The sequence below is a fragment of the Gopherus flavomarginatus genome, chromosome 19 (genome assembly GCF_025201925.1).
Source record: "Gopherus flavomarginatus isolate rGopFla2 chromosome 19, rGopFla2.mat.asm, whole genome shotgun sequence".
Taxonomy (NCBI): domain Eukaryota; kingdom Metazoa; phylum Chordata; order Testudines; family Testudinidae; genus Gopherus; species Gopherus flavomarginatus.
Genome location: NC_066635.1, coordinates 17,998,212 through 18,014,509, shown reverse-complemented (window position 1 = coordinate 18,014,509; position 16,298 = coordinate 17,998,212). Strand labels below are relative to the sequence as shown.

Below are 16,298 nucleotides of genomic sequence, written 5' to 3'. Positions count from 1 at the left end.
GGCGTGGGGCACTTGCCTCTTGCAAATGATGCCCTTGCTTTAACTACATACCATAGATGCATTTTTAAGGGCTTTTGTTTGTCTGTCTCTCTCAGAATTGTTTTGATGCTAACACACGACTGTTTTACGAGCGTGGCAACCTAATCCGTTAATAGGTTTATATAGAACAGCTGTCAAAATGTATCTATAATGAGCCACGTACTGGAGGAGGATGAGCGTAACTGCTGATCTGCAGCGAAAGTCTTCCTAGTGTCTTTTCATTGACATTACTGCTACTAAGGTCGGGCCATCATTTATCCAGGTTCTGTGGCAGTGGTAATATCGGCAATGGGAACATACAAAAGATTAAGACCCTGGCATGTCTGGGCTGATTTCCACTTGTTGCCTTCATGTGGCCGATGAAGATTTGCTGCTGATTTTATCCATAGTTTTCTGTGTCCCTCATTTAAAAAAAAAAGGCCAAATTGAAATAAAATATCCCCCACCCCTTTCCTGTTGTGCTGTCCAGTAAGTAAGGGAACGATTTGGGACCAGATCCTCAGCTGCTGTCAATTGAAATAGCTCCACTGACTTTACACCAGGTAAGGACCTAGCCCGTTGTGATTCGTAAGGGAGGAAGAATGGTCTGTGGTAAAAGATCTGAGTTCTAGTCCCAGCTCTGCCATGGACTTCCCGTGTAACTGTGAGCAACCCATTTATTCGCCGTGCCTCAGTTTCCCATTTGTATATTAAGTGGTGTTATACCTGTCGCCCTTTGGTGAAGGGCTTTGCGATCCTTGGATAGGAAGTGTCTAGAAACAGGCCAAGTATTTTGTGTTTAGATGCAGGTGTGCTTGGTGCTTATCAAGGAAGATGTGGTCTCGCTCTGCCTAAAGGAATTTGCAGTCTAAATGGACCAAGTCTGGACAACCAAATTCATTAGGAGCCTCAGGAGATAGCTCTCTAGTTCTCTCTGGACCTTTCTTTCCTTTTGTCCCCAAGCTAATGCCAGTGTAATCTGTTTTTGATCAAACCTTTAAGGGGAAACTGTCTGGATCACTTCAGATCGCATCTAGTCTCTTGCTTGCTTTTTGTCTACAGGAAAGACTATTCTACACCTTCATAAAGCTTTTCCTTGCAAGAGACTGAACATGTTTGAGCTACGATGCCACAGCTCTGCAGACTGATGGTCAGATTGTCAGTGATTGCTTACTATACTTGAATTTGTTAGGGACATCAAGCTGTAAAGACTTCTCAGTGTGTTGGACATTGTGCAGTGGTTGAATTATAGTATTTATGGCAACCTATGGCATGTTTTGCAACAGGTGCCAGGTGTGTGAACTTGGTTAGCTTCCCAGACTAAATCTGTGTACTTACCGTTGTCATATCAGGTAATAAGGCCAAAACAGCATGTGCTTTGAATATTTACAAACATACAAATAAAATTTGGCTCCACACCCAAACACAGCCCATGCTATCCACTTCCTCGTTTAAGTGACACTTGCAAGTCTTCCTGTGGGGAAATATGAAATGTTCAGATAATGCTCAGGGTACCATTACCAAATACAAGCTTCTTGGAACAAGAAACATCCTTGTGGAGCCACAAGAGGGAAACAACTTGCTGAAGTAGTGGGGTCCGGTTCAGTGGGATGTCCCATCAGCAGATACAGGCCTAGTTAGAATGCCAGGACCTCCGGCCTCCTGTTGGTAATAGCAGCTGTGAGCAGCCTCTAAAATAAGTGATGCTTCAGACTGTAGTTCCAGAGAGTTCCGGCAAGGCCTGGAAAGAGGCTTTTATTAACCAGGTAACACAGAGTTTTCCTGGGAAACCTAGGAGTGTTAATTTCCTAACTTTTTAGGGAGAGCTGTTGAACCACTGTTGGACAAGTCCATCTCCCCATCACCTTGGGCTTGTGTCTGATTTCGAATGCTTGTCCCTGTAGATTGGAAGCTCCTCTCAACAGGGACTTTGTTACACAGCTACATGAAGGAATTAGCAACTGTCCAGGTCTTTGGTTGATTGATACCGAATGGGCCTGCAGGTAGTCTGGAAAACAGCTGCCTGAGGAGAATCCTTAAACTTCTGCCTTGATTCTCTTCTGGTTTAACCACATACTCTTTTTAAGTGAATTTAGCTTTGTGAAGGGTGCCCAGTTGGCAGGCCTGGAGATTGACATTCTCAGCTTATAAACCGCTAGGCCCACAGTTCTGATTCTCTGATCAAAATCCGCTCATTATTTGCCAGGTCTTTGTTTATGTTTTTCCCAGAGGTCAGATCTTGCTAGGCTTAATTTTACTTACACTCCAGTTTTTTTATACCTCCTGCTTGGTGAGCACAGTAGTGCAGAAACCTGCTGTAGTAACAGCTCTGCAGGAGTTCATTCCCTCTCTCTCTCACTCACACACCTGCAAGTGTAGATAGGATACATACATATAGTTATTCTCTTGCTGGAATTGCTTCAAATTCTCACACCAAAGCCGGTGCCTGCTGCAAAAAGTAACATAGGAGGGCAATGAATTAGTCAGCAAAAGGGGCTGTTGTCATATACTTGTGCCATCAGATACCTAAGCCCACAGTCCTTGCTACTTCAGTATGCTAATCTTTTAGGATTCTGAGCCCAACTTGTGTGTCTCAGTTAAATAGACCGATCAATGTGTAACTGCTCAGCAGTTTGGAAAATACCCCTCACTCTCTTCCTTCTTTTCTAGGAATATCTTTCTGTGCAGTTGTTTTGGCAGTAACAAAAGAATGAGTTATTCGTGTTGAACAACATTTGTTACTGGGCTGGTGAAAACAGTTGCCTGTGAGGCTTAACAAGACCTGCACTATCTGGCAGGAATGTAGGTTTAATATGAGAAGCCAGAAGCTGTCACACTGAGGCTTCACCAGAAGCTGGGATCAACCTGCAATTGTCACTGGTGTCTCTTCTTCTGCAGGTTATAAAGCCTTGAAGGCATTGCTGAGAGCGTTAGTGGACCTCCAGGATGAGCTGCTGTATCAGTATCCAAGCACGAGGCATCTGGTAGATGGGAAGCAATCAAAAATGGAGAGGTAATACAGAACAAGACTGGGTCTGGGCCTTTCTAAAGCCCACCTGGTAGTTAACTTTTTAAATAGGATAACATAAAAGGTTTGCCCGTTGCCATCTCAGCTCTACTCCCCCAGCTCCTACCGTGTGGGTAATGGACACAGCGGACAAATAGCATTTGAACTTCTCCTATTTTCACTGGGAGCTTGTGTTTTGTAATTTCTTTTGGTGGCGGGAGGGAGGGTTCAGCGACTTGGCTTCTAAATAACTAACAAAAGATGGCAAGATGATCAGCAGAGGAGTTGCTGTTAAAGAGAGTTTCTAAATCGTTGCCTCAAAGTGTTTCTATTTTTTTCTTTTTTTTTTTTTTTTAATTTCTAGTGATGAGGAGATCCCCAGTGGAAGTGATGAAGAGATGGGAGGTGAGGATCAGATGAGGCAGAAAGGCCCCCCTAAACGGAAGCTAGAGATGGAAGACTATCCAGAATTCATGGCTAAGCGATTTGCTGACTTCACAACATATCGGAACAACACCTTGCAGAATTGGCATGACAAGACCAAACTAGCTTCTGGCAAATTGGGGAAGGCAAGTGTGTATGTGTGTGAGAGAGAGCGAGAGAGAGATAAATTTACCAGAGACGTTGAGACAGCAGCCGAAGTGTTTCATGCCATTCATACATGGGAACATTCCTTGTTCCATCTACAGTTACAATAGTAAGAATTAAAACACACACGACCATGACAAACAAAAATCCCCGAAGCTTTTGGAAGGGATATAAGGCCCCATGCTTCAGGGGCATAAGCCAGGCTCTAACTTGGCAGAGTCAGGAGGAAATTTTCCCCATGGACAGATTACTTCAGAGCTGCCTCCTACCGTGTTTCTCACACCATCCTCTGAAGCAGCTGGTATCAGTCTGCTGTGAGTTGGAGCCGAGATACTGTTTATGGTCTGTATATTTCCCTGTTTACTTCATGATTTATTGTAAATACACAGACCTGAACACTTTAATTCAGCTGGCAATTCATTTTGTCCTAAGAGATCCAGGGCCCACCATGTAGGGGTTAATATTAATCATTGAGAAGTTTGTCTGAGCTAGAACAGTGAAGCCTGTCTATTAAGCCAGGCTTTCAGCTTGCTTCAGGGCAGTATCTTTTTGTTGGTTTATTTTTTTGTTGGGTTTTATATATATATTAAAAAAAATAACAACAAAAAAAATCCAAACTGAAACTCCTCCAGTAGGAACATTGTCTGCTTATCCACTGACACGGAAAGATAAAGGAACATTGCTGCCTTGAGCAGCCGCTTTCTGCATTATCTGACACTAGTTAATGTTGTTGCAGGGTTTCAGTGCCTTTGAGCGTTCAGTCTTGACTCAGATTGATCATATTATGATGGACAAAGCGAGATTACTACAGCGGACACAGACTAAGCGATCTGTGTATAGGGTACTTGGAAAGCTGGAGCAGGAATCTCAGCCTGTCCCCGAATCACTGCCCGGATGTTCGGTAAGAGTTTTTGTTTCCAGTGGAAGTGATGACATTCTCTGCAAATGAATTAAATGGATCCTTTAACAAGTAATATTCTTGTTGGTGTAACGGGTGATGAAGTAACGCTATTTCTAGTTTAATGGATTAAAAGATGATTGAGGTGACTTTTGTATTTCACAATGTTTGTGTTGGTTCCCAGGGCTGGTTTGAGGCTGATTCGCCCGATTCCATGGAATCGGGCTCCGTGCCAGGGCCCTGAGCCTTAGGCTCCCTTTTAAAAAATTTTTTTTACTTAACCGGCAGTGGTCCGGGGCTTCGGCGGCATTTTGGTGGCGGGAGGTCCGGCGGCATTTCAGCGGCGGCGGGTTGTGTGTGTCCACTATGTGGTCTTTGGCAGCATTTCGGCAGCACGGGGGGTCCTTCGGTGCAATGCAAGACCCAGAGCAGACCCCTCACTGCTGGGTATTCAAATCGGGCCCTGCCCTTCATAAAGCCAGCCCTGTTGGTTCCTATGCTTATTCCTGATAGGCAGAGCAAGACTCCAGATTGGACCATACCAGCACTTTCCCTTGGTCCTGCAATAGGTGTCAGTTCTGTCACATAGCCTGTATTCTGTTTTGTAAAGAAGCAACTGCAAAATTTGGTCCTAATAATGGGGTTTAAAGCTCTTGACCAGGAAGTTGGTGCCAAGAATCACACTGCATTTCACCTGCAAAATATTCTAAGTGTCTCCATCAACTTAGTATTTAAGGAATAGTAAACACTCAGCTGTAAAAATTAATGTAGAATTATTGCACTTGCAAAAATATTTTTTCCACTACATTTTAAATAAAGGCCCATATATGCATTGAGACACAACTACATTTAAGTACAGCAATGTGTCGGCGATATCATATGCAGGTTGTGCTTGTTTCCTAGGGAATCATAAAATAAGTTCTGTGTTGGCAGTCTTTTTCCATTTCCTTCCCATGTATTAGAAGTCCTTTAATCCTAGCCTTATAAATAATGAAATGCTTAAAAACTTCCTGCAATGGAAGGTATTCACCATTCCACCATGCTTTTAAATGTTTGTAAGCTTTACATGGTGTCATTGAGGTTGGAGATGGAAAAGGCCCATTGAGTCCTTTCATCCAAACTGTTATCAATCCGCCGTAGCTCCCTGCTGTATGCTTACTCATTGTTTTGTCAAGTTGAATTAAAAATGGGGCTTCTACCACTTCTCCATGGAGTCCTTTCTACAGCCTAGTTCCTCTAGATCCTGTTCTAATGGGTGCCAAGGCTGTACATATTGAGGAACATAAGGTGCTGGAAATATGAATTAGGGAGGTTCACTGCCCAAATCCGCCAAAGATGTGTTAGACTTGTTTTAAGATACGATACCATGCCTGGGTGCTGCCCGAAGCATAGGCACATGTGGGCTTATAAACATTCTCTCTGCTGTTCCAGGAGGTTGTCCCTCAAGCCAAATCCAACACGCACCTAAAAGACCTGGATGAGGAGATCTTTGATGACGATGACTTTTACCACCAGGTGGGTCTCTGGAAATCTTTTCTCTGTCTCATGGCTCAAGTTGGCTTTTGGTATTTCTGGAGTTAATGCAGTAAATTCTCAGCAGTAAGTTCTTCTGCCCAAAGATTCTTCTGAGAGAAACACCATGTTAGTTGCTTGACTGGACATCTGTAATCTCTACCTGTTATCCTTATTTCATGATGTCCAAAGGTTTTAACGCTGAAATCGCTATGCAAGACTTTATCGGTCAATCCTTCAGCCCTGCCTCATGAGGAGGGGTCTTATGGACTTCATTGAAACTACTTTACCCATGTGGATCAGGCTTGCTGAATCAGACCAGTGTCTGTAGTTCTCATTGGTGATTATTGGTGTACAAAGAGGAAATCACAGAAGTTTCTACAGCTGAATATTTTAAAGAAAAAACAACAGCTTATGTGGATGGGAAAGCCCCATCACAAATACAGTTTTTGAAGTTGCTCAGTGGCACATTAGTTACCCTCATCCAAACACAAAGCCAGTCTAAACTACGTGAAGAGTGAAAGTGTTGCTGGGCTCCCAAAGCTCTTTCCATACTGAGGCAGGGAGACTAGACATGCTACTCTGGAGGCTGCAGACTAGGGTGATCATTGTGTTTGTAATTCAGTTAGCAAATGATAATGTCAGCCACATAAAATGCATACTGGAAATTACAGAGCTTTGAAGTGATTTGCTAAATTAAGTCTTGGACCAGTGCCCAAAAAAATATTGCTGGTCTAAGGATCCAGAGATGGTTTTAACATCAGGACTAAACAAATGCTCTTATATTATTAGAAACCTGGAAATCTAACTAGAGGAGCTCATTAGATCAGCAGGTAAAATCATACGACGATTGGAGTATGGAGAAGGGAGGTGGAATTATGTGGTTTTTAGGTCCTGATAACTAATTCAACCAGACTAGCAGACTTTTCCAATACACGTCCCGGGCTACCAAACAGAACGAAAACATTTGCGAAGTAGGTAATTACTATCTATATTTCACAGATTGGAAGAGCGCTGAGAAATTTTAAGGGGGTGATTTTTTCAGGAGTCCTCAGCGTTGTTCTAACTCTGCTGCTATTGCCGTCAAGGGAAGTTTTATTATTATTTACTTCTATGGCAGCAGAGTTATGACGGGGCTAAACAGCCTGTTCAAGGTTACACAGGACACAGGTGGCAGAGCAGGGAATGGAACCTGTATCGCTCGAGTCCCAGGACTGTGTGTTACGATATGAGCATCCTTCCTAGCCCTGGGGTGAGTTGAACAGCATTTCCATGGCAAGGAGGGACTCAGCACCTCCTGCATTAGAGATTGGATCCCTCTGCACACTCTTTCAAATGCAGAAGGGGGCTGTTGAGCAGCAATGATTGGAGGGCCAGATCTGTGATGTTAGTGCTGAATATTGATGTGAGAGAATTCTGAGATGCAGACAAATCTGCTCCCATCTTCAGGAGTCCAAGTTTGCAACAAGAGCATATTGCAGATTAAATCAGCACAAAAAAATACCGAAATGAACAGCGAGAAATATCCCCCACTGGCAAACCTTAGGCCTGTACTGTGGGGGTTTTCTTGGCCCTGAAATGTTAAGTTTTTAAAGAAAAATTGCAGTAGTTGAATGGCCCTTCCTCCTTACTAATAATTTTAACTTCGATACATTCTGATTTCAGAATTATGACTAGTCACATTTTAGCTTTTCCCCTCACTGGTTAATTGGGGTGCTGGGGTTAATCTAAATTAAAACTTAAACTAATAGAGGTCATTGAGGGAAGAGGAACACCTGAGTAAAACAAATGGGGCTGCCAGGCACAACTGTATCTTGGCCATTTCCCAAGAGGGAAGTGGCAGCAAATTGGAGTTGTTTCAGCGTTCTGTAGAGGTGAATGATGGGTGACACTCGTTTAATGTACAGCATCTCCGGAAATGTTCCAGATTGCATTACTTGCTGTACCAACTGCTGCCGCCCGCACACAGCGAATAGGAACAGGGACCGATCGACAACATCTGGCAGCACAGCAAGGAATGGGTGCAACTCTTGAAACCCCGTAGACTCTAAATATGGTGCTTAGGACTGTGAAGGCTTTAATCACTTACCACTCTTTGGCAGCAGGCTACGACAGCTTATCCTAGCCTCGTACATCACGCACAGACATCTGCTGAGCCGCGAGGCAGCAACACATTCATTTTCCTTTCTTGCTGCTTTTTTTTTTCCTTTCTCCCTTTCTCCCCTTCTCTCTCCCTCCCTTCCTCCCTTTTCCTCTCCTCCCCAGTATGCTTATTGGGAGAGATGATCTGTAAAGATTACAGCTTCATTGTGTGCAAGTAATTGTGGGGATGCCAGCTCCTTGACAGACACAGTGTAGCACCTGTTCCGCTGACCTGGTTAATTTCTTCTGTTGAGTGGGATTTGGCAGAGATTGGAGCTGAAGCCAATTCAGTGATAAGGCTAAAGAAAATGGCTGTATGTTTTCTGTCACCTCCCAATTAAATTGGTTTCATAAAGTGCTTTCCTTTATTTGTCAGGGTAGTGAGCTGGAGCTGACTGTTGCATTCGGAAGGGGTAGAATGTATTACAATGGACCTGTGACAATACAATGAATGTGGTTTCTTTCCAGTGGGTCAGACGTAAGCGCACGCACGTGTGTGCATGTAACTAAAATATAAAAAAGGACCTGATGTTTCAGAGATAACGAGCACTCACAACTCTAATTGATTATTGTGGTAGCTCAGCACCTCTAAAAGTCTGACCTTTGTGCATTTCAGTGTTTTTTAATTATTTAAATTTACAACTAAGCTATTAGGACTCGTTATTTTTTAAATGTCATTTTATTATAATGTTGCATTTTAGTTACCTATTATGTTTATTAAGGGTCAAGTACTAGTTCAGGTGGAAGTTATATCCCCCTCTCTTCAGTCATAAGGAGGATGTTAGGCTCACAAGTCAGTGACTAAAGCAGACTTGGGACAGTATAAATATACATACTGTATTGTCATAGGTTATAGTCCTGGAATCTTAAGATTCCACATCTCCTGTGTTTTTTACAAGCCCTCAGTGGCATTCAATGGAATTCACCTTGCAGGGCAGGTGGAATTTTACAATTCAGGACTCAACAATTTGTGTTTCATCCGTTCATCCCGCTTCCTCCATGTTTGCTCGGTTGCTTTGCAGGCAGACAAGCCTTTCGCTGTCTCATAATGATTTTCATGCTGGTAACCCACATGGAGTTGTAATGTACATCCGTGAGAGAGACATGGGACCGAACTCCTTTATTTAGGCTACACCAGATGAGAATAATTAAGCAGCTTTAAAAAGATCCTGATTATTTAGAGCAAGGAATGTTGAACCCTATTTCACGTACAGTTTTAAGGCAAAAAACTACTTTTTTCAGTTTGTTTTTTAAAAAGCCATGTTTATGTAGAATCCCTTAGAGATGTTGCAGCATTAAGACTTAAAAATCCAGCCTGCTACCAGCGTGCTGCTAGTCTCACATGCTACAGTGGAGATTTTATTATTAGGATGAAATACTCCCCTAGAAGAGGAGAGAGCTGAAATTGGTTTATCTCTAACAGGAATTAGGTTAATGTTCATATGCTAAGTGTTCCACGGGTAGCAACTCTGCTCAGAACAAATGTTCATCACTGATGGCACCAGGTACGCCTAGGGAAAATTAAGAATATACATAGCATTTATTCCCACCCTCCCCGCAGCTTCAGTTAAACAGTTTGGGACTGCCTCTCATAAGCTAAGTATGGTCACTAGTTGGATAGGAGACTCCAAGGAAAACCTAAGGTCTTCAGTCAGTGGTGGTGACAGGTCATTAGATGGGACTATCCCTGTTAGTTAGTACTGTTTCAGGGGCACCTGTCCTAAACGGTTAAACATCTGCTGTGTTCCACCCTAGAGACGGATGCATTTCATCGGTTGGCATATGGGCCCAGCTGCTGAAATGTATTTAGGTATCCAACCCCCAAGTTAGATGACTAAATATTGTTGAGGATTTGGGCCATGGATCTTTTCTCATAGTTTGTAAAGTGCTTTGAGATCATCAAAGGGTTTTTTTTATTTTCTCCGCAGAAAGCTTTGCATCTGTATGTGTTAACTACCTTCCTAGTAGTATTGTCCTTAGCATACTTGTTTACATGATCCAGTGTAACAGATGCTCAGTGTATGTATTTTAACAATGCATATAAAAATAAGTTAAGTGTTTATCTCACTAAACCTCCTGTTCATGTCTAGTTTTTATCCAAAAGAACTACTTAATCTGAGCTTGTGACAAATCAGCTTCCAGATCTCAAACGCTCATCAGGATGTTTCTGGCTCAGTTTACTTTCCTTCTGGGTTGTAGAGTGATTTAAATCGTAACAGTCTGGCTTTTTAAAAAAACTTAATTTGACGGCATAAATTTATCCTCCAGTTCCAACTAAGGGTATGTTTAAAACTGTTCCTGGTCACATACTGTGTTTTTTTTTTTTTTTTTGTCTCAAAGGTATTTGTTAATGCCATAAACAAGTAATTACTAATCCAGTGAACTATTAAAAGTCAATAATGGTGAAGAATAGAGAGAAGGCTAGTTTTCTGACAAGCTGGTTTACCTTAATTAAACTGTTGAGTGATTAATATGGACAGCTGATCTTGTGGCTTTAATTAGATGCATTTAGAGTTTTGTGTGAATAAGAGATGTCTCGAACCATCCCATAGGTTAATGGCAATACAATACTCTTATCATAGGCATGTATCTTTCAAATGGCTCAGTAGATGGTTAATAACACGTTTTAAAGCTTGATTTGAAACTTCTCCTAATGGGTGATTAGAAAACAGAAACCCAGCATCGTTAGCCTTTTTTCCACATAAAATTGAATTTCCATCGAATATTTAAAAAAAAAAATGTAGTCAAGTGGTTTAGTCCTACAGTTTAGGTTTTTGCATTACAAAATAGGTTACAGAAAATGCACTGCAAACAGTTCCATCAGGGGCGGCTCTATGTCTTTTGCCGCCCCAAGCACAGCAGTCAGGCGGCTTTTGGCGGTGCGCCTCTGAGTGGTCCGCTGGCCACGCGGATTCGGCAGTGTTTCTGCAGGTGATCTGCCAGTACTGCACCTTCAGCACCCGCCGCCAAATTGCTGCCAAAGCCGCAGGACTGGCTGACCTCCCGCAGGCATGCCGCCGAAGGCTGCCTGACTGCCGCCCTCACAGCGACCGGCAGGCCACCCCCTCCCCCCCCCCGTGGCTTGCCACCCCAGGCACGCACTTGCTGCGCTGGTGCCTGAAGCCACCCCTGAGTTCCACGGTGATTTTAAAAAATAATAATAGTTATCAATGGGTCTAAAATTTTCCCATCACTGTTAGAAACTCAAAGAACATTGTGCTAGTGCATGGAAGCTTAAAAGAGGAGCAGTCCAGTTTTTCTATCCAAGTAGAGTGAAGTGCAAAAAGTAAACTAAACCTTAAAATAGTTGTTAATCTTCCACCATTTATGCAGTTTTTAATAATTGTGGATGGTATTAGTAGCACAGATAAAGGAAAAAATAAATAAGATATTCATCTCTATAATGTCCCTCCAAAGAATGAAGGAAAAAAATCTAGATTAGGAAATATTCAGATCAGATGCTGTAATTTATCGTACGTTTGTCAATGTTCAGTTCAGAGCAGGAGTTAAACTCCTTTCCTGGATGTTATTCCATTTTTTTTCTGATGTAATCTTAGCAGTCATGAGGATGAGCTGTGCATGTCAGTTTTATTACTTCTTAAGTTGGAAGAGAAACTGAACAGGACTTTCCCTTTTCTATCTGATTTGATAAAAAACAAAAACAAAACACAAAAAGCTTTTCCAGTGTATTGTGGTGGTATTGTGGCTCTGTGGGACAGGGAGAAAAGAAGTTCTTGAACTGTTGGAAGGATTTTGTGTTAAAACAAAAGTGATACATAGAGAGTGGAACTTTAAAATGATTGGTTAAAACTACTTAATCTCCACTAACAAATACATGGGCAGATGGTTAAATTTAAATGAGATCGAGTCCTTCTGGAAAAGTCTAACAACGTTTTTGATGAAAGGTGGATCTTTGCTTCCAAGTCCCACGGTAGAGTTTCTCATGGTTTGGGTATGTACAGCCTGTTTGTTGTTTCTGAATTCTGTGTATTTGAACAAAAAATCTCCGTTTTTACCTTTGCACTAAGAACAGTGAACATGGTGTGAAATGCTGCTGCTTATATTGTCCTGTGTAGTTAACTGTTATATTAGTTGAGTGTTAACTGGCTGGCAGACCTCCTGTTTGATATTACTAGTACATGGAACCTAACCTGACTAAAGTGACTTTCACCTAAGTAACCAGTACAGTAACCACACTGAAATACCATGCTGCACCTCTACATATACACGGCTCATTGAATTGAAAGGTGATGGTACAACAACTTACAAACCCACCAGCCGGCTTTGATGTAGAGCAGTCTGAAGCCCTGGTTATTTTATAACAAGCATGCCAGCTGTGCCTTTGCTAATTTTACAAACGATTTCAATTGCAATGGAGACAAAATAACTATTTTTTTTTTAAATCCCAATTATGTTTCAAATGATAACAAGCTACATAAACCAAACTGGTTCCTATCGGATAATATGGCAGCAGCTTCTTTTAGCTACCTAGTGTGTTTAATCATTAAACGTCAGGTAAGACCTAGGTGGATTTAAAAAAAAAAATCCTTAGTACAGTCACACTTAAATACAGTAGCATAATGCTCAAAAGTGACTATAAAGGGCAATATTAGAAACAAAGCTAGTTTTGATACAGTCATATGTTCTATGTGCAGGAGAGCTCAGTCATGAGTCACACTTGTCCTTGAATAATCTCCTAATGGTGTTTTCTAACTCCGAGTATCTTTTTTGGGTAAACAGGATAACGTTTTTCTCCATTGTGTTTTAAGGATGACATTTTCGAAAGCTCTCGGTGGTGGCCCAATTGCTCTCACTGAAGCCAGTGGAAATGTTAACATTGACTTGGGTGAGAAACGAGCAAGGCTAACACTGGCTGCTTTTGAAAATCTCACCTTAATTTTTTTTTTCCTGTGCATATCTCGATTATCTATTCTGTTAGCAATTGTGGATTTCAGGATCTCTTATATTCTGATACATTTTCAGATTTGTGGAAGCATGGTCAAGAATTGTGGGTTCTGTTCCAGGCTCTACCTCCAACTCTTGAGATCAACTTTAGCAAATCACATGACCTCTCTGTGCCTGTATTTACCCATAGGGCACATAATGGCTCATGGGGACTGGAGGCAGGTGTTACTAATTTTAATTAAGGCTTTCAACTGCTTTGTGGTGTGCTTGGATGAAAAACACTATCTTAACATGAAGTTTTGCTAAGGGCATGTCTGCACTACAGCCCTAAGTTGATCTGTGTGGGGCAGTGTGGGGGCTGGAGAACCAGGGCTCTTGAGCTCTGCATAGCTCCCCGCCCAGACCCTAGCTGCCCCCAGGCTCTGAAGCGGATGTGGGGGGTGCAGCTGCTTGAGATTCTTGGCTTCTGGAGTGCGGAGCCCGGGGCAGCTGGGCTCTAGCTGCCAAGCTTTCTTGTCAATTTCAGGGCTCCAGCATGGAGCTGTGAAATTGACAACATGGAGCCGTGAAATTCACAAGACAGCTTCCCGCAAGAGGTAAGCATCTCCCTAAGTACATGGACATAAGCCCTACACCTCTTGTGGAGGTGACATTATTATGTCGGTGTTGTAGGGCACTTGAGGACAAGGCTGTAGTGTGTGCACTGACATACAGGTGACGCACAGGTCTAGCCATTAACCACTTCAAGGTCACCACCTGGCAGCAGAGGCAAATAATGTTCCTGTGGATGACTTTGCTCCACTCCTTTATAGCTATGAAGTGTACGCCTAGCCTCCAGATTGCTGCTGTTTTGGGACAGATAAGGTGCATTTAGGTGGGCTGCAGAGCTGTTGCTCTTACTGACAAATGGAACTTGGTGGTGGTCATTTAAAAGGACAATTTTGTTCACTTGTTAAGGGAAGAATGAGTTGGGAGGTGGTGGTGGATAAAGAAAATTATTCAAATCAAAGCCTTTTACTGCTGATATTGCCTAACTCCAATTCTGTCTTCACACATCAGGGCTTAATGCTGATAGTGATTTACTTACACTTCCTAGTTAATAATTAGACATTGGGAGACACCATAGATCACTCCTAATGGAATATATGGGGTCTGATGAGAGTTTTCTGTTTTGACTAATAAATTTTAGCTGGAATCACCAGGCTTAATGAAATATTACAGCTTTGGAAGTGGTTTAGGTCTTGTGCTGAAAAAATAGTGTTACTTTATTCAGTAAATGAATTTATCATTCATTGTGTATCGTGAGCTCTACCTGGCTCTGGAGCATGGGCTGAATGCAAGACTGTGAACTAGAAAGCAGAAAAACTAATCAAATCCTTAAAGACCAGAGGCAGCCAGGCAGGTCTAGACTGACTTTTTCAGTGGTAGCCTCTGGCTACATCCACTTTTATTTTCGTAACCATAGTTAGGATGATTTATAACTTCAGCTTTAATTCTCACACTATTTAGATGTAATAAGATGCTTCGTGGCTTTTATTTCCATTTCCTAATTTCCCTCCTGTCCCTGGTTTTTTCTCCCCTTCCCCTCTTCTCTGTCCCCCACAATCTTTTGAATCTTGCTGTTCCCCTGCACTGAAAGAACTTTTCACTTTCAGTTCCCAGGTGAAGAAAACCGCTCTTTCTTGGCTGACGGCTGAACTGCCTGCCCATGGGCCTGTTGATCCATGGGTGCTGCTGTTTACAAGCTTTAGTTTCCCGCTGTTGTTGCATGCAACTTTCCCCCATTAACACCAATGGGAGGGATTCTCTGTGCCGAATAATAGACCCCAAAGGGATAAAAAGATGCCTGCTTTACTCCGACAGCAAGTGCTCTTATGCAGTTAATTTATGTAAGAGCCACAGCCCCGTGACCGGTGTCCCAACTGCTGCAGAGTCCAGATTCTCTTGATGCTCACGCTGTAGCACATTTGCATTGCCAGCAGGAGAGCGGACCTGTCTAGCGAGCATCTGTGGCCAGAGCTCCAATGGAGGGATCCATCTCACTCACTACCATGTCAAAAATTCTGTTAAAAGCCTGCAGGAACAAATGCTCCGTGTGTTGTCTATCTTGGGTGTAGCTGCAGCTGTACCTTTTAGCTACCAAACTCCGGATTTGGTGAGCCACCAGAAGGAAGAGTTCCCTCTGCTGCAGATGTCTTGCTGCACCGTTTTTGAGTTTAATCTCAGGAGTAACCCAGCTGATCTGCCTGTCATGACAAAGGCACCTCCTCAGATATTCAGGTCCCAGACTGCTCAGAGATGTATAGATTGTATCTACTGCCTTGTATTGCACCCTGAAGCAAAGAGGTTGGACAGGAATAGTATACATCGCAGTGACCCATCCCAGTTAGGAGGCAAGCAACAGTGTTCTGTGCCAGGGAAACTCCTTATAGAGTGCCCTGCAGTAATGCAGTCTGGAGTGAACATTGATTAGATACACTGTGGTCACAGTGGTGCTGTTAATCCATTCAGGATTCAGGAAGACATCTCCCTCTTGAGATTGCTTAGGTTCAGTGCCAATATAGAGTCCAGATGGATGTCTGAGGGTTGGCATTGTACCTTTCAGCAAAGCAACACGGTAGAGCAGGGGTTCTCAAATGTCATTGCTTCGCAACCCCCTTCCGAGAACAAAAATTACTGACCTCAGGAGGAGGGACCAAAGCCTGAACCTACCCAAGTCCTGCTGCCCCAGGGGTGTGTGTGTGTAGGCCCAAAGCCAAAACCCAAGGGCTTCGGCCTCGGGCAGTCGGTCTTGGGTTTCGGCCCCAGCAAGTCTAAGGCAGCCCTGGCAACCCCATTAAATGTAGTTGTGACCCACTTTGGGGTCCCAGCTCACAGTTTGAGAACCGCTGCAGTAGAGCATGGAGATATGGCAACTTCTGGAACTACTTTTTTCTTATGCATATTAGCAATCAAACAATGATAGAACCATTGCGGAAGTTGTGTTGATAAATCATTGGATGATCCCTTTGTGTTTATGTACCATGTACTTGGATGCAGATAGCCTTCTGCAAGTTAACATTTATAATGAAAACTGAAATACTTTAGAGACAAGGCGTTTGTAGTAAACATTTTGACTAGTGGAGTCCATTCTAAATAGACTTGGATTTCTGATGTTTCAGAAACTCTTCCTGCCTGAGATTCATCAACATAGTAACATGTATTTGTCCTCCAAGATCTTATGTTCAT

General features: G+C 42.7%; 1 protein-coding gene across 1 annotated transcript in view; it reads left to right on the top strand.

The window, feature by feature from the left end:
• The window catches only part of AATF (apoptosis antagonizing transcription factor), an 83,775-nt gene that overhangs the window by 32,105 nt on the left and 35,372 nt on the right, over positions 1–16,298 (top strand). Inside the window, exons 5-8 of the mRNA XM_050929382.1 lie at positions 2,917–3,031; positions 3,390–3,594; positions 4,350–4,514; positions 5,943–6,026. Of these exons, the coding sequence (XP_050785339.1) occupies positions 2,917–3,031; positions 3,390–3,594; positions 4,350–4,514; positions 5,943–6,026 (569 nt within the window). The remainder of the gene's footprint in view (positions 1–2,916; positions 3,032–3,389; positions 3,595–4,349; positions 4,515–5,942; positions 6,027–16,298) is intronic.